Source organism: Pectinophora gossypiella, chromosome Z (assembly GCF_024362695.1).
Source record: "Pectinophora gossypiella chromosome Z, ilPecGoss1.1, whole genome shotgun sequence".
Taxonomy (NCBI): Eukaryota; Metazoa; Arthropoda; class Insecta; order Lepidoptera; family Gelechiidae; genus Pectinophora; species Pectinophora gossypiella.
In genome coordinates, this window is record NC_065433.1 from 27711729 (window position 1) to 27735131 (window position 23403).

At 40.8% G+C, this 23403-nt stretch overlaps 2 protein-coding genes across 3 annotated transcripts; one reads left to right on the plus strand and one right to left on the minus strand.

The window, feature by feature from the left end:
- Positions 1–4486: 4486 nt before the first annotated feature.
- LOC126379769 (pancreatic lipase-related protein 2-like) lies at positions 4487–11081 on the plus strand. Its single transcript, XM_050028587.1, has 9 exons — positions 4487–4529; positions 5686–5772; positions 6794–6845; positions 7256–7360; positions 8137–8278; positions 8901–9049; positions 9153–9367; positions 9887–10040; positions 10895–11081. Exons 1-9 carry the CDS (start codon positions 4487–4489, stop codon positions 10965–10967), a joined length of 1020 nt encoding a protein of 339 aa, XP_049884544.1. The 3' UTR covers positions 10968–11081.
- A 43-nt stretch (positions 11082–11124) lies between these two features.
- LOC126380335 (organic cation transporter protein-like) lies at positions 11125–23191 on the minus strand. 2 transcript variants are annotated; one of them, XM_050029686.1, is made up of 6 exons: positions 23013–23191; positions 15795–16348; positions 14549–14725; positions 13857–14087; positions 13221–13461; positions 11125–12077 (listed from the first exon to the last, which is right to left on the minus strand). In XM_050029686.1, the coding sequence occupies exons 2-6, from the start codon at positions 16199–16201 to the stop codon at positions 11622–11624; spliced, it is 1512 nt and encodes a 503-aa protein (XP_049885643.1). In that variant the 5' UTR covers positions 16202–16348; positions 23013–23191; the 3' UTR covers positions 11125–11621. The 2 variants fall into 2 exon arrangements, with proteins under 2 accessions (XP_049885643.1, XP_049885644.1); XM_050029687.1 differs by lacking the exon at positions 23013–23191 and adding an exon at positions 16980–17040.
- Between the last annotated feature and the right edge of the window lie 212 nt (positions 23192–23403).

Consider the following 23403-nt stretch of genomic DNA (forward strand, 5'->3'; position numbering starts at 1 on the left):
TATTTCCCAAAGTTAAGTCTGATGAAGTATAAATTGGTATTAACTTTTAGATCTGTATTTATTCTGTTCAACAAAACAAAAAAACTACTTCTGACGTCCTTACTTCAGCTACAATCAAGCTGCAATGAAACCTCCAGTCAGCGGACTTTTTCTGACCCCGCCGGCGTGGTCGACGATTTCCCTCATTCAGCGCTTATCGCTATCGACCCACTAGGGTTGATTAATTCTTTCAAATGTTTTTCCTCTCAGACGACGCCCTGAGCCGAGGTTCGCGCCCAACTGGGCACCCTCAGGCCTGTTGTCTTAAACGTTGTACCGGGTGAGAGCCTTCAGCGCTCCCCATTTGTCCGGCCAAGTAGTTAATGCCATCTGCGGCAAATCTACAATAAGTCACGTCAAAAAAAAAAAACTGCTGCTATCCGATGTCCACATGTATCACAATCTCCATGATGTATCTGGACCAAATCCAATACTAATTAACTTGAGTGTTAAGTACGAAAATCAAGATCAACCGCTGCGCTAGTTTGACGTGTAAATATTATTTGTCCATTTTGCGTCGGACAAATGTTTGAAGCTTGTCGCGTTATTTGCTCGCTGCTCAACTATTGTAGCCATCCAAGGCTTTGTTTTGTGGGTGTTAGAGGTCCATTATACCCTTTATTCTCTCATAAGGACAGTTTCTCAAAAAGACAGATGTGGTACAGTTGTACACAAAAAATCAATAAATTAATCGAGTATTTCCATTTAGCTAACGTCTTTCTCGTCGCTTATTTTAAAAGATAAATACCTACATGATCACGCCCGTAATCCGTAATGGGATGGCAGAGTTACAAGTACCTAACCAGAAGGCAACTTGCGGTTAATTTTGATACGAAGTCCTATATCAAAAAATAGCGGCGGACGAGATACCGATATCTAAACAGTTTCCGAGCTAGCAACAAACACCGCATTGCGGAATTTTCCATATTACAGTATCATTTATTGGATATACAATGCAGTACCAATAATAACAGGCTGATTAATATTTTAGGAGTTTACTTTTAAAGAATAACGCAATAAAAACTTAGCACCGAGGAATCTAGCGATGGTGACGTCTGTCATTGACCTTGAGGCTCGATTAAGAATAAAATAATGTTATTACCAGTAACAGTTTTCATTTTCCTTTGACAACCAATACATTACTTAGGTGCACGATTTCTCGGCATGATTTCAATGTACTTACAGGTGTAATAAGACCCTTATCTCATGCGGGCAAGATCTCTATCTCGCCATACTCTAGTAAGATTCCTTAATACATAATTTGTAGATAACTACCAACAAGAAATAAACTTCATGTCATTCGTTAACTGGACACAACCATTTTGGATTCTCGTATCAAAACCGGCTGGCTTCCGATTGCTTTTGTTTAATCGATTTTACCCACCTTATCAGCTTTTTCGTCGACATGACTTATTATACGCAGATTTGCCGCATATGGCATTCACTATTTGGCCCGATTTATATTATGTATGAGTCTAAAAAAGCCTATATTCTCAGTCGCCACCGTATGGATTGCCCCCAGGTGGCAATCGGGAATACTCTTGTTGGTCACTTCATACAAGGCGTCGGAATGCAAGTTCCCACGGATTAAATAAACCCAGCGCGCGGTATTTTGTCAACGGCCCTGGTGTAAAGTTATAAAATACTTTATAATAATAATCGCTAGTACTTAGATACCTAATCACCACACCGCCATACCATTATATTATTACCACCATCACCATTGAGTATTACTTAATGAGACTTGCACAGGATCGAAATGGCGCGAAAGAGAAGAGGTCTATACATGGGATTTTAATATATAAAAAACATTTGTACCTTTCTAGTTAAAACAAGAAAATAAAGGAAGCAAGCGTTACATAACACGGCGTGGGTATGTACGTAATGTAGTCGTGGCCGCTCCTTGGCCTGCGACCGGTCACGGTCGAGGCCTACCCACACTGTCAGAGCAGGCAAGGGTAACTGCTAATGTTATGCAGATGTTGGGCCATCTAGTTTATGTAAATAGGTAAGTATGATAATGCAAATAAAATACTTAAAGAAACGTTTCCAGTTCTTAGGTAGCGACTGTTCTCGTGAACTTCGTTCGCGGCTGGACAATGTGCTGAAGGCTCCTTTCTCAAGGTGTCGATACTACAGAGATTCTTTTACTGTGAAGTCCACGCACTTGTGGAATGATTTGCCTTCTGATATCAGGCATTCAAAGTCATTGGCTAATCTAAATTGCACTATTACTTATTGGCTAAATCATCGTCTTGCAACTAATATTCTATTTTTACTTATATGTATTATTGTATGTATATATTTATTTTATTAAATTATATATATGTATGTATGTATTAGGTTTATGTGTGCAATAAAGTGTTTTTTATTTGATTTATTTATTTATTATATAGACGCGTATGGAGCATACTCCACCACGCTGCTCATCTGCGGACTGGGTGGACGTGTTGGTACCTTCCGAAGTACGGAATACTTTTATTTTTTTGGACAATCGGGCGATTTAGCCTGCGATGCCTTAGCTAAACAAAGGACAGTCTCACCAAGTGACATTGTCCTAAGTGCCCTAACACCTGCACTATTAAAGACCTTTACGAAGCCACTGACAATGCCGTAAGAGTGGCCAATTATTAGTCAGCAAAAATTTAGTTTCGATCGCCATCGACTCGCAAAGAAGAATGATCTATAATATGTTACTGTAACTGTTTGTAAAAATCTCCTCCGTTAGAGTGAAGTAAAAAAAGTTGCATGTCGTGTCGCTGGCGTGTTGTTATTTCTGGAAGTAGAATAGGGCCTAGGGGATGTTACGATTATACTCCTCCCACATCGGGTCTTTAGTCGTTTCGTTAAGAGCTCTTTTTGAATGGATCGTTTCGCACTTGTGTAATGGGTCGATTCCACGTCGGTTCGGACCGCAATGAGTTTGGATAGTGAAGATAGTATTTACTTAAATTTCATTTTACCCAGTGGGTGGAATCGAAAATACTGAGGCTATTTGCAGACTGATCATATGATTGTCTGAAAGTAAGATGATGCTCCGGGGTTTGCTGTCGGTCCCGGCTACTATTTACTTAATTGATTATCTTAGTAGCTGTGTAACCTTGACTCCAGGGTGATGAGGTTGGTCATTGACCTCACAAACACGAGAGACGAAGAACTTCTATTAGGTTAGGTTAGTAGCTTCTCTGATGACTCTTACTAAATCCAGTTACACTGATTAAGTAAATAAATCGTAAGCATAATAGTATTTAGTAATAAAAGGTTTATGTCTCCACTTTCACCACCAAAAATTTCTTAGTAAGCTAACATGGTGAGACAATGGCCTCGATTCCTGCGGACACCTCCTAATTTTACTTTAAGTTATACCTGTCATTTTCTTATCCGCCGAAAAGGAAAGGGACGAATGATTGACAGCTCTTAAGGATTGACAGCTCTTCTTAGGAAGAATGAGTAAATTAATGAATAACCCGGGTGAACCAAAAAGGTATCTCGCTGGTAGGTATGCAAACCGTTTGACGTGTGCTGTCAACATAATTCTGTCGGGTTATTGGCCAATGTAAAATTTTTAGACGGTTGTTTTAGATTTGTGCTTAAAATTGACGTCATCATCATCACCAGCCCATTAACGTCCCCACTGCTGGGGCACGGGCCTTCCCTATGGATGGATAGGGAGATCGGGCCTTAAACCACCACGCGGGCCCAGACTAATTGACGTGTGTTCCATAAATTGTATGCTTGTCGATTACCCGTCCCTTTCCTTTTCGGCGGATAAGAAAATGACAGATATAACTTAAAATAAAATTAGATGGTGTTTACAGGGATTAGCACCATTACAAGTGTATTTTAAGGAAGCTGGTGTTTGTAAAAGGATTTCCCTTGTACTACATACAGGTCACCAGAGAGAGTATCCTTTGTTTAGCTAAGGCATTGCAAGCTGACTCACCAGATTATCCGAAAAAGTAAGATGATTCCGTGCTTCGGAAGGCACGTTACATCTGCTCAGGCAACTCCGCTATACAACTTTCAAGAGAAATTACGGTTAACACCTGCTGCAATTGTGTCTACTTAGATAAGATATAAGTATTTTCCATAAAAAATATACATATTATTTACCTTTTTTTACCAGTAACATCATAAATTTATGTCATAGTTGACCTACGCAAAAAGTATCAAAACGTCTGTCCAAACTACAAACGCGGAAGAAGAATATAAACTTGTTCACACGGCTAAGGTTAATACTTGTTGTAATTTAATTTGTGCGACCTTGCGTCGAACCCGCGACCCTCAGTCCGCCGGCGAACTTCCAACCACTCGATCGTCGGGACAGAACATGTATCACGGGCAGTCGTTACAACAACATCAATCTTTTTTTGTTCTTTAAATAAGTACGTATTTTAATTCATTTATTTATTAATAAGTTTAATAACTAAATAAATGAATTTAAAATATGAATCGCTCTTTGTCGGTTGTAGTATTTCTAATCGCCATCGGTAAGTATTTTTTTATAAATTTTTTAGAATTAATTACTTACAATAAAGCTTTTATTTAGGTATAAAAGGCTGTTCTTTTGAAAATTTTAAAATATTAATATTATTTGTTTTTAAACTCATATCGCTGTGTGTCACCTGCTTGTTTTGTTAACGGGGAGCGCCGGTTCAAACCCCGGTGGGCACCGGAATTTACATGTCGGCGATACAGCTCTCCACCTATGATGTTGGTCTAAAAGAAAGCTTAGTGAAGAACAACGTGTACAGTCATGAGCAATATCATGTACATACTTTAGAACCCTGTCGCACTATCATATTATTATATGACTTAACGAGACATGGTTTAATTTGTCAAAACAGTTAATGTGACATGGTTTTAAATTTTATACATACTTATTAGTACTCGTGACCGTACTCAGTTCATCTTGCGATTGATGTACCTACCTGTGACTAGCCCAAAACGGAATACATCTGAGATGGTGTAAACTTTACTCTGGTACTAGGTACTTACTAATTAATTAATAAGTAGACTGATTATGAGTTCGTACGAAGTGATTGCGTGAGGAGGTAAAACAGATTAGCTAATTATCTAGAAAGGCACATGCCTAAGTATCATACCTGCCTTATAATTACAGTCATAAGGCCCAAAGTCTTTAAAATCCAAACTGCATTTTTTAACTTATAGGTATTAGCTTTTACCCGTTTGCACGGGGTTCGGCTTACCTAACCTGAAAATTTAGCCCAGTTAGTCGGATATCAATCATAAATGTTTATTTATAAAACTCTGTTAATAATAGAGCAGGCAGCCATTTCGTAAGTCGAGGTCAAGGAAGATTTTGATTCTTACTCTAGGCATAGAATACAGAATAATAGGTACTACGTGTAGAACGGGAATTATCCGCTCCCCACCAGCGGCTGAGCTAAGTTTACCTCACCTCCCCTCGAACACAGTTTAGACATAAATCGTATGGCGTCAGACGTCACACACACAGACGCGTCTGTACGATAACGTCAATGTGTGGTGTCTGTGTAATACGAGGTTGTTTGTATGAAGTGTCCGGGGTGTGCTCTAGGTTCTGATCAGTATTCGTGGCGTAAGAACATCGAAAAATGCGAAGGCACCTAATACATAACTAGTGAAGTAACTCGTGTGTTACAGCGACACTAACCTGCGAGGGCCAGAGGAGTCCAGCTCTCCCCCTCTCCAAGAACAGTTTCCGGCAGATACTGCGAACCAAACACGCTGGTACGGTATTTATAAACTGACGGCAGCTACTTGCTCGCGTTGATAGTTTCATCCCCGTTATTTGTTAGCCATAGTCTGCGGAGATATTTTGGCATCTTGAAGGGAGAACGTACCTACGTAACCTAGGTATCTATGGGTTGCGTAGAAACTTACAAAGTTTCAACAACCTGGTTGGAGAAACACCCAACGGATGCCTAGTGGCTCGTTTCATATTGCAAGATAAAAATGTTTTATATGGTGCATTCAGGAGCTCGGTGGCGCAGCGGTAAACGCGCTCGGTCTGCGATTGTTGAATTTAAGCAACTTTCGCAAAGGCCGGTCATAGGATGGGTGACCACAAAATAAAAGTTTTTCATCTCGAGCTCCTCCGTGCTTCGGAAGGCACGTTAAGCCGTTGGCCCCGGCTGCATTAGCAGTCGTTAATAACCATCAATCCGCACTGGGCCCGCGTGATGGTTTAAGGCCCGATCCCTATCCATCCATAGGGAAGGCCCGTGCCCCAGCAGTGTGGACTTTAATGGGCTGATAATGATGATGGTGCCCATATTTTTCTAAATATGAATAACAAGATAGAGAGAGTCTTGGGATGAGTGGCTTTACTCGGCAGTGGGATCACGCAGAGGACTGGCCAAGACAACAAGAACAACAAAATACTTACAAGAATTGTTTCTAGGTGAAGGAGCGTGAAGTATATAGCTAATACCTATCAACTTATTAATTCGAACATAAATTCAGGTACCCAGTTTCAAGCGAAATGAGCTATTGAATGAGTGACTATAATAGCTTACCTATATTTCGAGTACCTTCGTGCTCCGAAGGGCACGGAAAGCTATCAGTTAAGATTGGCACATGTCAAATGCCGTCTAGATAAGTTTAAACGCCCTTAAGGCCTACAAATTGTACGATAGTTAGGTGTTTTAAATATGAATAATAGATAATTCACGCTAAAACATTACTTTATAATTGTTAAATGCTTTACAAAGATGCAGATGGATAATGTAGCTTTGTTTTCGCATTGCAGTGCCTCCAGGCAGAGTCCCGCGGTTGTCAGACATTATAATCAGACATTATAGGTAAGGTCTCCGTTGTTGTGGACAATCTTCACTATACACCACCAATGGTCCCGGATTCGAATCCCGGGGGGACATACCACAAAAATTACTTTATGATCCCTAATATGTTTAGGACATTACAGGCTGATCACCTGAAGTATAATGGTCCGTCCTTCGGAAGGTGCTTTCAGCCGTTGGTCCCGGTTACTACTTACTGATGTAAGTAAGTAGTCGTTAGGTGAAGTTGGTAATCCACCTTTCAATCCAACGATAGAAGAAGCCCATACACCAGGGGCCTTAGCCAAATTGCAAACGATTGCGAAAAAGACAGTGACAGTGAGCAGTCGCTTGTCGAAATCGTTTGCAACTTGGCTAACCCCTTTAGGTAAGTTTTTTGTCGTGACAGCAGACATATTTTTATTATTTTCTAGCAAAAACTCAACAACTCCAAAAAGCTATAGGATCAGGTCTATCAGTAGAATCCTGGATGATCCAGACTTTGACCTTCGGAAGCCGACGGTCCTCTACGGTCACGGGTAAGCGTTTGTAGAATATTATCTTACTGGTTTTAGCCGTCTACATCAACCTGATCACGCGTTATACCCAAAGATTATTTTGCCGTAAGCACTCTAAGTACATTTTTGGAAACTACCCCAAGTCCGCCTCTGGTATCGATCCATCAGTGTCAATTCTCATCCAAATCAGCCCAACAGTTTTTTTTTAGGCGTGACAGGGTAACAGATATAGAGAGAGTTCCTTCGCATTCTAATAACTCTGTAATTAGTCTGTCAGCGTCTCGGGAGGGTGTAATTATTAACTTTTTCTTTTTTTGTCATTTATATCTTCTCTAACAGCTTTTAGCAAACAATTTTCACATTTCATAACGAACTCTTAAAAATCTTTAAAACGCTAAGTCCAATTTTCAGCGTCTGGCGAAATCATAGAAGATATGTCGTCAATTTTGGTCCAAATAATACATATGTATCATCTTTTGAGGAGCTCGGTGGCGCAGCGGTAAACGCGCTCAGTCTGCGATTGTTGAAGTTAAGCAACTTTCGCAAAGGCCGGTCATAGGATGGGTGACCAAAAAAAGTTTATATCTCGAGCTCCTCCGTGCTTCGGAAGGGACGTTAAGCCGTTGGTCCCGGCTGCATTGGCAGTCGTTAATAACCATCAATCCGCACTGGGCCCGCGTGATGGTTTAAGGCTCGATCTCCCTATCCATCCATAGGGAAGGCCCGTGCCCCAGCAGTGGGGACGTTAATGGCCTGATGATGATCATCTTTAAACCATAAACCTTTTAATGTGACAGGTACGTGGAGTTGATAACAGACAAGAACATGGTGAAGATCGTGAAGGCATACCTCCAGCGGGATGAGCAGAACCTTCTCATATTGGACTGGTCAAACATGGCGTTCGGCAGCTACATAGCAGTGGTGCTCGGCTTAAAAGCTGTAAGCTTTTTATCTTACAGTTATGTATTGCTATTGAAATTTACAGAGCTAAAGGTTATCTTACTTGCCACCGTGTTTGACGTAGGTAATCTATCGAATTTTACAACATGCCCGAGAAGGTAAGCGGCGGAACGTATAATTTATTTACGCAAATCAAAAATATCTTTATTCATTAGGTAACTTAGTTACACCTTGAGTCGTAATTTTTTTTTCTGCTAACATGCATGAGTCGTGAGTCGTCAATTAAGTCGTCGAATGTCTTATCCGCTTATCACAACCAGAGTCGAGGAAAAGTAGCAGTACGAAAAACCTTGACACAGGATCCTAGGCGTTCATAAAAAACAAAACAAGGTATATCAACACCCAGTCCATCATAGAAGCACAATTTATAAACACACTTCAGAGATGCATTTTTTTAGGAATCAAATAATCACTTGCATCCATGTATCAATTATGGGAACGTGCACATCGCGCATACTTACTGTCGCCGATGGCCAGTGTTCGTAGGTACATAATTAGGTACCCTTAATATTCCACTAAATATCAACTCAGAATCATGGTCTGAAGCATCCCTCTCAGCATTCGTTACGATGTCACTAACACCCTGTATTTGCCTTTCCAGATAGCGGCGGAGGTGAGTAAGGGTGTACATGCGCTGTTGTTGCGAGGGCTATCCTTGGAGGGTCTGCACCTGGTCGGCCACTCTCTAGGCGCACACCTTATGGCTTACACCGCCAGAAATCTTGCTGCTAAAGGCTTTCAAGTGCCCAGGTAACATGTAATACTCAAAATTAGGAACCTCTTTCTAAAGCAGTGAGTCTTTAAATAATACTTTTGTTAACTGACTTTGATTTCTATTTGCCTTCAATCCCAGGTTAACCGGCCTAGATCCAGCTTACCCGGGTTTCTACCCGGCCCTCCTGTCCGACCCGATGTCATCTTCTGACGCGGGGTTCGTAGATGCTGTCCACACGGACGGGGGCGGGTTCGGAGCCCCGGACCGCACCGCTCACGCCGACTTCTGGCCCAACGAGGGCCGCGCCAAGCAGCCCGGCTGCCTGTCTGCTACTGTGCCGCTTACTACTGAAGGTAATTACGTTTAATTAAGTTACGAATACGTCTTGGGGCAGAGAGTGCGCCCGCTCTATAAGTAGGAAGTATTATCCTTTATTCTGTGCCCTAAAAGTTTATGCACTTAGCACTAACTATACAACTTCTCGTAGCTGGCGCGGAGTTACCGATCTAGTGAACGGAGTTTCACCGGAATTAATACAAAGCAAATGACCCTTTTTGCTTCTGTAAAAAACCTGACGCTCCGTCCAAAAGGATTCCGCTCAAATGGACATAGTTTTAATAAACTTTCGGATCCCAATCGCTCAACAAATGACCAGAAACAGGATGTAGAGTGCGTGAGAGACTATTCGCTATTTATTTTTACTAACACAGTTAGCTCGACCTTCGTAGGCGGCGATACCATTCACCCCTATCACGTCTAACAGAAAGCTCAATGAGGTGTAGGTACTTAGTTCATCTTGCGATTGATGTAGGTACCTCTAACTAACTCAATTGAAATATAATCGTAAACTTATGTTATGTTGTTACTTTCAGACTTCTGCAGTCATTGGCGGTCGGTGTCGTTCTGGGCGGAATCTGTGCGCGGCGGCGAGTTCCTGGCGCGGCGATGCTATGACTACGACGCGTTCCTGCGCGGGCGCTGCACAGACGAGCCTGTCGTCTATATGGGCGCGCGAGCGACACATGAGTGAGTGAGACCTTATTTCTCGAATTTAAGTTTAGTTTTCCCTATACTATTTCGAATGTACGGTAACATCAAGTTAAATTCGGTCAAACTGGACGACAGCGGGGGATGCATGTAGGTAAGTAATTTCTGAAGTTTGCATTGACCGACTAGACCCTTACACTTTCGAGGAGGACGATTTTTTAAATCGTTAGGTATGGGCTAACCATGTGAGCCAAACCAAAGGTCTTCGGACAGCGTTAAAAGTTCTGGCGAATAAGTTAGCTACTAGCCCAAATTCCAACGCCAACCCTATGGACCATTCCTAACCAATTCTTTTTCTTTCATGTGGGTTATGAGGTGATTACCAACCTGTGTTATATCTGATTATTGAGATTTAGTTTTGTGCAATAACGTATATTTGATTTGATTTAGATTACCAACCTGGTGTCAGAGTTAGCCTACTATTGAGCCGACGTACTTACATAAGTAAGTAGTAACCGGGACTAACGGCTCAACGTGCCTTCCGAAGCACGGATCCTGGCGCTTAACCTAACCTTGGATTGGCTCTATAAGTAATAGTGATCCTTATAGCTTGACTTGAGGACGCTAGTTACTGAATGCGAATTGAACTTTAAACAAATATTTGATAACATAGCGCTATACGCCTGTTTCCTTGAAGGGGGTAGGCAGAGATATTTAATTTTAATGATGAAAGCATTTTTAACCACTACGATGCCAAACTTTTAGCGTTGTCATGACCAGTCATACAAGAAAAGTTTCGTAAAAAGTTTGGTGCTGTTTAGTGCCTCTATTTTTGTTTCAAAACTCGATTTTTAGTAAACTTACGATTCAATTAATTTTTATTTAATTTTCAGTCTCCGAGGAAACTTTTACCTTCGTACCGCGGCCTCGGAGCCATTTGCCCTGGGCGAGCGCGGTGCAGCGTGAGGCGCCATCTGACGGAATTATGTGAAACTACGTCGGTTCTAAGCAGTGCGCTTTTTGTTGTACGAGGTATTTTAAGGAAAGTTTTGTATTTGCTCAATAGATGTCGCTGTATAATATGTCGGCTGGTTTTGGAGAAAAATCATTTTCGTTGTTGTAATTTAGTTATTAAAATAGCATACATAATATTTATTAAAATATGTGTTTTAATTATATTGCCCACTGTGAATATTGTTTCAAAACTTTACTTAAAATCAATTTCCATTAGATATTTTGTCACTTTTACGGAGTTACATTCCTACTAACCAATAGTATATTTAATTATGAATATATTAAAAACAAGGTCGACTGAGTAGGTAACGTTTTGTTTGACCAGTGAAAAAATAGATTATGTTTGTACCTACCGACTTGAAACTTAATCACTAAAAACACAGTAACCCTTATTATCATCATAATTACCTATTTCCCTCTCCTGTTTTAGTGTTCATCTATCCACCGCTAATTGATTCTTCTCACAAATACTTACCTTAATTTATAGAGTAACATTGCATAATATGGTGCCTAGCATATTAATATCTCAGTACTTAATGATATTACTCATTAAATAGTAATTTTAACTAAAATATTAAATCAATTAATACCTTTCGAGTACCTATCCTACTTCATGACTTGTTTCATATCTTTTTCTTCTCTAACTTCTTCAATACTGTCCGGCAGCTTTCGACCTTTAGTCTCAGGCAGTAGCACCACGACTAGTCCAGCTAGAATTGGAGTCACCCCAAATATGGCAGTAGGTAGCCAGTACGCCGTGCTGCTTAAACTGGCGACGAACGGGGCTATCATGGAGCCTACCCTCATCGCAGTGGAGGAGACGCCTACGCCCATGTTCCTGACGACGGTAGGGAAGAGTTCTGAGGAGTAGATGTAGATGCAGGTGGCTGCAACGGAGGCAAAGCCGTTGCCGATGGCAGCGAGGGTCTGCGTGAGCCAGGCCAGCTGGGGCACAACGCCCAGTGCTACGATGCTCGCACCGCAGATCAGCAGGCTGGACATAGCGGTGATCTTCCGCCCCAGCTGCCTCACCATCCATATTGCCAGGAAGTTTGCTGGCACCTGCAATTACGGTAACGAGGTGGTATTAATTTGTTGAAGCAGCCAGAATGACGATTGCGAACTTTTCAGATTTATTGTGGCCAAAAATCCGCCTCCAGACCAATTTCCTTGATAAGATTCAAAGCCTGTTTGTGAGCTCTCGAAGTTCTTTTAAAAAATAAAATAAAAAATTAATTTATTATCACAAAAAATGATTAAAGTACAGAATAAAAATAAAGTTCTTGAGACAGCTTCACATAGCTGAGGTGGCCAGCCTATTGGTTCTGATTGTGCGAAGTGAAAAACCTACAGCATCGTAGGGTAACTATGGTGACTCTACCTACCCATACCCGTTAGGGGTCGCGGGCGCATTTTTGTTTGAGTTTTTTCTGCGCTGGCAGTAGGACGAAATATTATGTAATTTATATTTATGTAGACATAGGTACGTCGTTACACAGCAGCCCAGCTGTCGGATGCGGGATTAATACCACGGATGGCTCTACCCATGACAAATCGTCAGTGTCTGTTTACCCACCTATAGTTATATATAAGTGGTGTGTATATGTTTGATTTTTAAGATAAGTACTTAATTATATTTAAGGTCATTCGCATAAGTACAAAGCCCTCGCACAGCATAAATAATATTTAAAAAAGATAAAATATGACATATATTTTTTTAATACTTTAAAAATAAGTATCGCTCAGAAATAATAATAAACAGCCTATATACGTCCCACTGCTGGGCACAGGCCTCCCCTCAATCAACCGGAGGGGGTATGGAGGATACTCCACCACGCTGCTCCAATGCAGGTTGGTGGAGGTGTTTTAACGGCTAATAGCCGGGACCAACGGCTTAACGTGCCCTCCGATGCACGGAATCATCTTACTTTTTCGGACAATCAGGTGATTCAAGCCTGAAAAGTCCTTACCAAACAAAGGACAGTCTCACAAAGTGATTTCGACAATGTCCCCATCGGGAATCAAACCCGGACCTCCAGATCGTGAGCCTAACGCTCATACCACGTTACGTTGCAATACCCTCGTTCGTTTGCTGCTAGAGTACTTCAAAATATAATTCACTAGCTTAGCTTATGGACAATACAGTTGTTACCTGCAGTACAGCCGGCCGGGTAATAAATGGGATAAAACTTGGCGTGATTATACCTGGACGAGAGCGGTGACAGCGACGCTGAGGAAGGGATCCGGGCTGGTCTGACCGATGTACTGGTTGAAGCCGAAGTAGGTGTGTCCGGTGACCAGCCAGAGGACCACGGAGCAGGCGGTGCGCACGCGCAGCTCGGGCCGCAGTAGCGCCCAGTAGTTCAGCCGCGGCTGGTCGACTGTTCTCGAGTCTAGAGCTAGTTTTGATAAGGTCTCGTGGATGTTCACTGTAGGTAGCTTGTTCCTGGAATAGAAATAGATAGGTTATTCTTAAGGACCCAAAAACTAAATGATGATTTTTGCTTTCATTAACGCCTTAGAAGGGAAGGAATATGTACCTACCTATGGGATTGACATGAACTAGGAAAACGTTATATTCGCTTATGGGAATTCGACGTAGCGTTTGCGCCAGCGAACGGGCAAAGAATACGCATTTTACTAGACTTATCAGTGAGTGCTCTAACGTAAGTACCTATCATACCTGGTCTGCACTTATAGTTAAAGGTACAGGTTTGGTCTGAGTACAGAAATAGTAGGGCACTAAAAGGCAAGTGGATGCTTATAAGCTTTTAGTGTACTGATTATACGATGATCAGATAGGTCCACTGGTCGAAACCGCCGAAGAAATGTTGTACTTACATGTTTGCAGCAGTAGTAACGATGTTGGCGGCTTCTTCAACGCGGTGGACGCTGAGTAGCCACCGCGGAGACTCGACCAGCACGAAGAAGTAGCCGAGGAAGAGCACGTTGGAGACGCCAAGCACCAGCAGGAAGCTATCCCACGAGCGCCAGTAGAACGCCACTAGTGGGACCAGCAGGTGGCCCATTATAAATGGCAGGTGGAAAAAACATCCGAATAATTCGCGGTATCTGGAACGTGGAAATAGGAAGATAGCGTACATGGTGAACGTTTCATGGGAGGTGGTCACTGACAATCTGGCCTTCCAATCCGAAGAGCCAATCACAGGTCATGTAGTGAAGGATGAAGCTTAACATGGCAATAGACGTTTATTTGCACTACTTTGGGGAGAGTAAATTTTCCGTTCAGATGATATTGTGCCCAGAAAATGATAATGTCGAATTCATGTTTAGATCTCAAATGATTATCACGTATTCAGCTCATGTGACACGTGACCTGACTTGAATTGGGCTGGTTTCTCCTTCGCGGGTTGGACGGCAGATAGGTAATCGTTTCTGTAACAAACCGGACCTGATCAAAACACGATAACGAGACATGGTGAGAGTCGCGTTTGATCAAGGTTTCACCAGTTGGTGAGTAACGATGTGGCCTAAGACTAACTAAACTAAGGAAACTAATCCAAAACATATACCTGGGTCCTATAGCCTCCATGACGATGACGAAGGAGACAACCATGGTGCCGGCGGTGGCGACTCCGAGGAAGAACCGCAGCACGGTGAAGGTCACGTAGTCTGGGGAGAACGGCACGCCCAGACCGAGGCAGATGAGGGACACCACAGCCAGGAGGAACGTGTGCTTGCGACCATATCTGGAAACAGAGGTGGAGGCGGCGTGGTGAGTTCCCTGTTTGTGTCTATCGCTATCGACTCATTTCGCTTCATAGGTACATAACTTTCGTAGATGACGCCTTGAGCCGAAGTGTGCGCTTTTGAGTTTTCTTTTTAGGGCTACAGTAATCACCTAACCAAGATCGAAATGTTCTTCAAAGTTTAATTTAAATACGAAGGTAATGACGTAATATCATGAATTTTTATGCAATTAATAAAACATTAATATTTTTATTATAGACTCATGCCAGTGTACCCCTTAGACTAGGCACGACACACTCAGTTTTTACGTTTCTGTCAATTTTGTTACTAAACCAATTTAATAGAAAGGACAGAATCAAGTTTTTTTCTAGATCTCAAGTGGACGTATTAAAACCTTCTGGTAGGTTTTATTAGTGCTAAACAAGTTTTATTTTTTGCATGTTTTGCCTTGAACCTGAGAAAATGTTACAGGAAATTATTTGTCATTCGACATGCTGTTGGGAAGAGAATGGAAATGGAAGTAAATAGTTATGTATTTGTGCGAATACCCTAAACAACTAGGTGAATAGGTAGGTAAATACTTATTTTGAATACTAAATGTAAGTTTTTGGATAGACAGCATATTCTATTTGGCCACGCAAGAACCGTAAACTAACCAGGAGATGGTCTAGTCAACCACCAAACCACATTTCACTCTATTATCTTGTTTACCTATTTATTCATTTATCATTTATAAAATCATTTATTCATCGCAACTATCATAGATAAGTTTATTGAAGGTCAATTTTGTTTGAATCTACATGTCTTAAGGTGTTATAAACAATGACAAGAAACCATAGAACAACCGGGGCAATATATCCCTGTGGTGCAACCAGGTTGTAAAACGGGCACGGGTCAACATGGGCATGCAGCGCAAGAAACTCAACAAACTTATTTATATCGTCCTTACCAGAACCGCTTTATCATGAGCAAAACGTCTTGACGATTCCAATCGGACTTACTCGTGTAACAGGTTTTTTTGAAATTAAAGTAAAAAAGTCATCTTATCTTTAATAATAACACGCTTACCTGTCAGCTAGGAATCCGAATATGACACTGCCGACCAGCACTCCAAGCTGCAGGATGGTCTGCGTGAAGCTGGCGAGCCAGGCCCTGTCGCAGATCAGCCCCCACTCGGACACGACGGTACTTTCCATGGGAGACGTGTCATAGTCATACCGCAGGCAGTCGTCGTAACACGTGGAATTTGCACCGATTGCCGAAGAGTTAGCAAACTGCACACACCAGAACACAGGTCTTGGAGTCAGGAAGACGATCGCCATCTGCACCCATCCTGTGGGCAGCTTGATCAGGAACACTGTACAGAATACTAGCAGCTGCCATCGGCCGAAATCTCCTATCAATTTGGAGAAAACGTCCTCTTTCTGTGGTTGTTGCTGGCTGTGGGTCATCTTTGGCAGTACTTTCTGCACCATCTTGATTCCTTTATTTACTTATTGTTCTACTTCTTATTTATTTATTATCCATTTGTATCGAAATAGTGTCAATTGTGTTTGTTCTCTCTTAATCTTGAGTACTAAATACATCTGAGTAGACGCTCCTTATATAAAACATTTTATCACCTGAAATAAATAATGATATGAATGAGAAACTTTATTACAAAATTGCATTAAAAGGATAAATGTGAATATTTATCTATTACAGAGCTATAAAAGATAAAACGCATATAAAAGAAAAGAAAGGAAGGGAGAATAATAATAAAAAAATTCAAGGATAGTTGCCCTTATCCCTTATCTGTCATCATCATCATCATAATCTATCAACAATGACTCTTCAAGCCCCTGTTAGGTCACATACATCCGAAACTCATTTCTCGTGTAAGCATGTGGGGTGCAATGTTTTCGTATTCAAACATGAATCCGAAAACAATTTCGAAAATCATTAGTTTAGGCGCGTGGATACGAACCTGCGACCTCAAAATAAGAGTTAAGCGTCTTCCAAATAAACTACCACTGTTCTCTCTATTACCTAAGTAAGTATAATGAAATGGAGGACTTTGGAACATTTCGTTGTAAGTATATCGTCTTCTAGTGATTTGTAGTTGTGTTCACCACCAGGCCAGGCCTAGTGTCTGTCTGTGACATCAATTTATGCAGATAAATTGACAAACACTTTATTTAGCACAAAGGACACAATACAAGTGTTAAGTATATTGTCTCGACGAAATGCAATAAAAGATTAAGGATTGAGTACGTTTAAGATAAGAAGTGTCACGATTACGGCGCACGCACTCCATATCGCCCGCCTCCGCCGACCTCGGCGTCTGCGCAGGTATTGCCAATATTCTCCACAATTGCGAAATTTTATTTATTCACGTGTGAATTTTATTATTGCCCACCATATATTTTAACATATTGGACAATTTTTCCATACAATAAAGGCAAGTAATTGCTCGTGAGTCTGCGTGCGTCATTTTATACTGAACAGCGGGTGACTTTCAACTGGAAAAGGTTAAATTTTGCTAATGATCATTTATAAAGCACAATTTACACGGTAGATACCATTATCCAGTCTATTATTCTAAAATAAATGAGGTCACGGTCATCAAGTTGATCAAGTTATAAAGTTTAAAATCAGTTTGGTCATGATCTTTTAATTATTATAATGTAATAATAGTAAAGTTTGGGGTCCAATCATTCTCCAGCAGAGGTCAAAGCCGTGCTAGAGGTCGTTACATTCCCATAAGACCTTTTTATTCTCGAGTTCACTATATGGCTGGACACCCATAAGGCCACTCACTTAGCGAGGCGAATAGTTCGAACGGGCTTAGCACGTTAGTTACGCCGTGCGGGGTTCGAGATCAATCCCAAAGCCAAATATGACGAGATCCCGTTCGAGATGGTCGGGTTTGGGCGAATTATGCTGATTTCCAAAGAAAACTTAATTATTTAGTTAGTAATATCGAATAATAAAGGGCTTTGTTCTCTTTCAAAAAATATTATGCTTTAACTAACCTCACTATCACAAACAAGCGGTTTTCACCGTTTTCAGCCATCCTAACTTTACTTTTTTTTATGAACTTGACGAGATCTCGACAATTTCGGGATCTCGCGGGATTGACATTTCCAATCCCGTGGGATCTGGAATTTGCGATCTCGAGTTGGGATTGCATTCCCTAGCCGTAGGTCATAGTCTAAAACAATGCTCTTTAAAAGTGGTCTGCTGGAATCCAGCTTACACCAAATTTAATTTTAAGTTATAAATTCAATTTGAGCTGAGTTCGAAGTTTTCCTTTAATTCCCTTTGACTGAGGGCGGACTCCAGGAATGTTCGAGTTCAGGAGTTGTTCGATCTTAGAATACGGGTGTTGATGCTCTACAGCGTCAGGAATCATTCACAAGTGACTGGCCATGTATTGACGGAGCATCAGCTAAGTTCCAGGTGAAACATTTTTGTTGGTATTTGAAGCGGTAGAAAATTGATGGTGACCTTGGAAACATCAGTTTTTTCTTATGATATTCAAGTCAATTCTTATCTTATCTAGGTCCCACTGCTGGACAAATGCCTCCTTCCATTTCTTCCAGGACTCTCTCCAGTGCTTCCTCCAGCATTCAAGTTAATTAGGCAAGTAAATACTTACTTATCTAAGTAATTGCCTTAAATATTAACCAGCACTATAGCTTTGTTTCTGCATAGTGAATAGTTGAATACCATTCCTCAGAGTTAAGTATGAGTTTGTGTAATAAATTACTTATATTTTTCGTAGGTATATGAACGCACAACTGCGTAAATAGATGAATACAATGCAAGTCAACTCCAGTGTAATGATTCATTATTTTATTTTATTTATTTAAAAAAGTACAACCACATCACACATATTGAGCTTATTCCATAACTTAAGTAGGTATTCTGACTGATATGTGTAACAATAACGGTGTACATAGCACTCACAATGCATAAACAAATTTACAAATTTAACAGTAGCAGAAAGGTAATTAAACTTAATTAAACTAAACTAAATCAAAACATACAAATAAACTTTGGTGGTAGAGTTAAAATATTAACTCAAAAATTGTCGAATAATTTTAGACCTGAAACTGTGAAACTTGTCATGAAATATGTCCACATCAATTCCAGCATTAATATTATTATACTCCTTAAGCATCCTCACAGTAATACATTATGTAAATGATACGAACTGAGATAGATTTTGTGTACCTAATGAATGATCAATGGACATTGTAGAGATAAATGGCGCCGCCCTATGGTCATCGACTCAGTTTCTTAGTCGGTTGGCTCGCTGCTATATGGGTAGTTGCTTCATATAAATATTTCTTTCTATTTATTTATACATTATGCGTCGATTTAGATAACCATGCAGTATCTCTAATGTTGCTAAAGGTTTCGTGGCTATCTTTAAGCAGTTCCGGTCATTATACACACATTATAAAGGAACCTTTAAAGTCGTTGTAGACGTTAAAAATAATATTTTAATATATTTGACCCAGCCTTGTCACATTAATAGTGATTAATGTAAGTATAGGCAGTTTTACTTATTATGTTTTTCTTAATTGTCTAGTTTAGAAGCTCCTATGAAGTTTCCTTGGGAAATGGATTGTGTTAAAGATTTTGTATGATAGTTTCAATATTTTCAGTAGGTACAGGAACCAACCGGGACCAACGGCTTAACGTCATCATCATCATCTTACTTTCGGACAATCATGTGATCAGCCTGTAACGTCCTAACCAAACATGATCACAAAGTCATTTTTGTGATGAGCACAACGCTCAACCACTGGACCACGGAGGTCGTTGTGTATAGTTTATTTGCGGCTTGTATGTTGGTTATGGTTGACCAAAGCAGCAAACCCTGGACACTTCCAACAAAAATTACATTCTTGCCGCCTAACGCGTATGTGAGAGCGAGACAAAGTCTGCGCACTCTCCCTCTTACTCTAGAGTAAGACCCAGAGGGGGTGAGGTCGGTAGGTAGAAGGGAGATACTTTAAAAAATATAGAACCATGAAAGAAGAAAGAAAAGAAGTAAGATGATTCCGTGCTACGGAAGGCACGTTAAGCCGTTGGTCCCGGCTATTAGCCATAAAAACACCTCCACCAACCCGCATTGGAGCAGCGTGGTGGAGTATGCTCCATTCCCCCTCCGGTTGATTGAGGGGAGGCCTGTGCCCAGCAGTGGGACGTATATAGGTAGGCTGTTTATGTTATGTTTGTTATGTAGAACCATGAATACGACAGACATGAATGGGACAGCAAGCCGCTTATCAGCGGACGTTAGCACATTTTTATAACTATAAAAACATTAATATAGACTAATATTAAGTCTCACCGAGATATAAAGATAAACTCTCTACGTTTATTTATATATTTAGTAATGTCAAATTGTTGAGAATACCGTGTCAGTGACAAAGTTGATACTTCTGTGCTCTTTAGATTAGATTATCTACAAGGTAAGTAAATAGTTAAATTACTTATTTCGATTGTTTAGCTGATGTACTTGTAACGACCTTGCAATTATTTGACAGTTCTGTAAACAAAAGAATGTCGCGAACCTTTTGTGGCGCGTGCGCTCTGTAAAGGATCGTGTGCTACAGACAGAAGTGAACGTTTTGCGTTCACGTAAGTGCCATTCTTCTATCGTGTGGGTTGTGAGGTGGATTACCAATCCCATCAACCCCGGTGTCAGGGTTATTATTGAGCTGCCATAGGCCCCTGACATGACTCATGTAACGACTGCGTACTTACATCAGTAAGTAGTAACAGCGACCAACGACAATCTGGTGATCAGCCTGCAATGCCCTAACCAAACTCCCTAGTTTGTGTAGTAATCACAAAGTGATTTTTGTGTGTTGTCCACAGGGATTTGAAGCTGGGACCTCCGGATCGTAAGCACAACGCTCAACCACTAGACTACTGGATACTTGAACTCTTGAAGTAGAATACTTACTCTTTGGAGTAATTAAATTACGTTAATTACATAACATCGGTCTTGAAGACTAATTGCTGATATGGACAATATATCGTTTACTGTTATATGGTTAACATTATAGTAATGTATTTAAAAAGTATATTGAAATCGTTATAAGTAAATGAGAGGTCGTTAAATAAATATATAGAATAATTTATGAGTGTTTACGATTTTATGGTTTTCACGATTATGCCGATGTAGGTATACGCGCTGTGTCTTTTATTCGCCCGCACTTCTGCATCAGATATAGGTAGGTATTTTCGGTCAATTTTGTTTACGTTGCACTCATCCGAGTTTAAGGCGTTTACTATCAAAGAAGCTAGGGACACAAGCTGCTGCTGGTAATGTCAGTGCAAGTCAGACAATTAAAATTTAAGTATTTTTTTATCTACCTGTTATTTGAGAATTGTGAGGGATGAACTGATACAGCCCGCGAGATCACTGCGACCTTGTCAGATCTATTGTGACCTAAATACCTACAATTTAAAAATCCTCCTCTATCTATCTAAGTACTAGTTTTCCTCTATCTATCTAGATTTTTAACGTTGGGAAATGCGTTACGCATACCACGCCGCCCGGGGGGACGACGTCGCCACCCGGTATACCCATTAAAACCCAACAGTGTTCCTCCTTGCCGCCATGTGGCGGGGATACGGGAACGCAATTGCACACAACCGCGTATCTATCTAAGTACCTAGTCAAAGAGAAATACAAATCACACCGAGGAAGCGTGTTAACACGCTCCTCCCAGCTTGACTAGAGTCGCGGGTTCAAGTCGCGTCAGAGTCAAAACTTTTAGATATAATTTTCTCTTTGTGTGTTTCTCTGAGCACAAACGGGTGCTATAAAAACTGTAGTCCTACGCTTCTGTGCTCGATGTATTAAATCGAGAGTTTCGCGTCATCTAATAGAGTACGTAATGACAGTAATCTCAGCTATATTTACAACGCATATTGCACTCATGTACGTAGTTATTGTACATACACGTGACTTGTCACTGCTCTTTGTACACGAACACAATGATAACCATCCCTAAAGTTCGTTCCCTAAATTGCCTTGACCGGGAACCGAAGCCTGAACCTCAGATTTCGTATCATGGAGCCTTAGCCATAGAATAAGGAATAATACGTATAGAACGGTAACTCTCCGCTCCCCACCCGCGTCTGAGCTAGGTTTACCTCACCTTCCCTCGAACATAGTTTAAACTTGAATCGTATGGTATTCGATTTTCCTTTGGTCTTGGTTCCATAAAGACCATTAACCCGGCCGCAGAGGGGACAGAGTCATCTTGTCTGCCCTCCACTGGGGCAATTCCTGTTCGACGCGTCCTTGCCGCGGGGGTGGGCGCCTCGTACTTCAGAAGGCCGGAGTGAGATGGTGGCTGAGTTCAAATAGGGACCCAGACCTACGGGGTATAACGTAGAACCCTTGCCCAGGGATATGGGTAAAGACCTCAACGGTTGCAGAGGCTAAGATACACAGGGACTAGATAACCTGGAACCTGACAGAGGGCAGCAGTAACTGTGAGTACTATTCAGAGGCGGAGGAAAGGAGTCCGAGTATGGCTTTGTAATATAGACTACTCTGGGCGCCATCCCACTTGCGTCAGACAGAGTACTGCGGAGCGGAAGGCAAGAGGGAAATCACTGCCTTATTTTTCCCTAAAAAAGTAGCATGGAAAATGCTGCACCGACAAGAGCGTGGCTCTTAAATTGATGATGATGGTATTAGACGTTACACACAGATGCGCGTGTACGATAATGTCAATGTGTAGTGTCTGTGCAAAACGAGGTTGTTTGTATGAAGTGTCCGGGGTTTTCCTTAGCCAAACTAGTTTTTTTTTGACGTGGCTTGTTATAGTTTGGGTCAGATGGCATCAGTCTTGATCGGACAAATGGAGAGCGCTGAGGGCTCTCAAAGAATAAAATGTGTGCGATAGTCATATCGCCGTATGTCATTGTCATTTTACACGCTTTTCGTAATCGTTTGCAACTTGGCTACTGTTAGCTAGCCTTCACATGTTTCACAAAAGTCCTACAATGAATTTGAAAATATAATTACTACATTTACACAACTAAACTGTATTGTGTTCTGCCTAAGGCAGCACAGGAAGGTTTACAATAACCAGCGTTAAAATGTTAAAATCACTCAATATAAGTACCCTATGTTCAATAATAAAAATATAAGTAAATAAAGTTAATTCCATTTTATAATATTCAACAATTATATTTACGTACCTATCTGATTAAAAAGAATATAAAGATGCTAAAATAGTTTTTTGATATACAAGAAATACTTACCTTAGACAGGAAACAATAGGTAGGTACTCGTACCTACTCACTGTGTTAAAGTAATACACTGGCTTTATCTTCACAACACAGAATATTATTTAAATTTCGTTTATTGTTTTAATTTTATATATTTATGTAAAAAATATATATTCAAAAATAAGAATATAAAATGTAGCGCGTGAGTTGCCGTCTCGCCACGCACTGCGAGTTTGGAGGAAAACATTGTGCGCGGGCGCAAGGCTCTGATTAGACATTGATCATGTCGGAATTTTAATTGTATTCGTTTTGTCAGGCGAAATGCATCGCCGAAGATAATCTTGTTTTCCTCTAGATTATTTAATGAAGGCAACATAAGCACTTAAATTAATGTATTTACTAGCGATTACTAGCGACTTCATTC

Coding starts and splice junctions, on each gene's coding strand:
- LOC126379769 (XM_050028587.1), top strand. CDS start 4,487: ATGAATCGCTCTTTGTCGGTTGTAGTATTTCTAATCGCCATCG. Junction 7,361..8,136: donor ACGGTCCTCTACGGTCACGG/GTAAGCGTTTGT, acceptor TTAATGTGACAG/GTACGTGGAGTTGATAACAG. Junction 10,041..10,894: donor GGCGCGCGAGCGACACATGA/GTGAGTGAGACC, acceptor TTTAATTTTCAG/TCTCCGAGGAAACTTTTACC.
- LOC126380335 (XM_050029686.1), bottom strand. CDS start 16,201: ATGGTGCAGAAAGTACTGCCAAAGATGACCCACAGCCAGCAACAACCA. Junction 13,462..13,856: donor GTTACTACTGCTGCAAACAT/GTAAGTACAACA, acceptor TTTCTATTCCAG/GAACAAGCTACCTACAGTGA. Junction 12,078..13,220: donor CTGTCACCGCTCTCGTCCAG/GTATAATCACGC, acceptor CCGTAATTGCAG/GTGCCAGCAAACTTCCTGGC.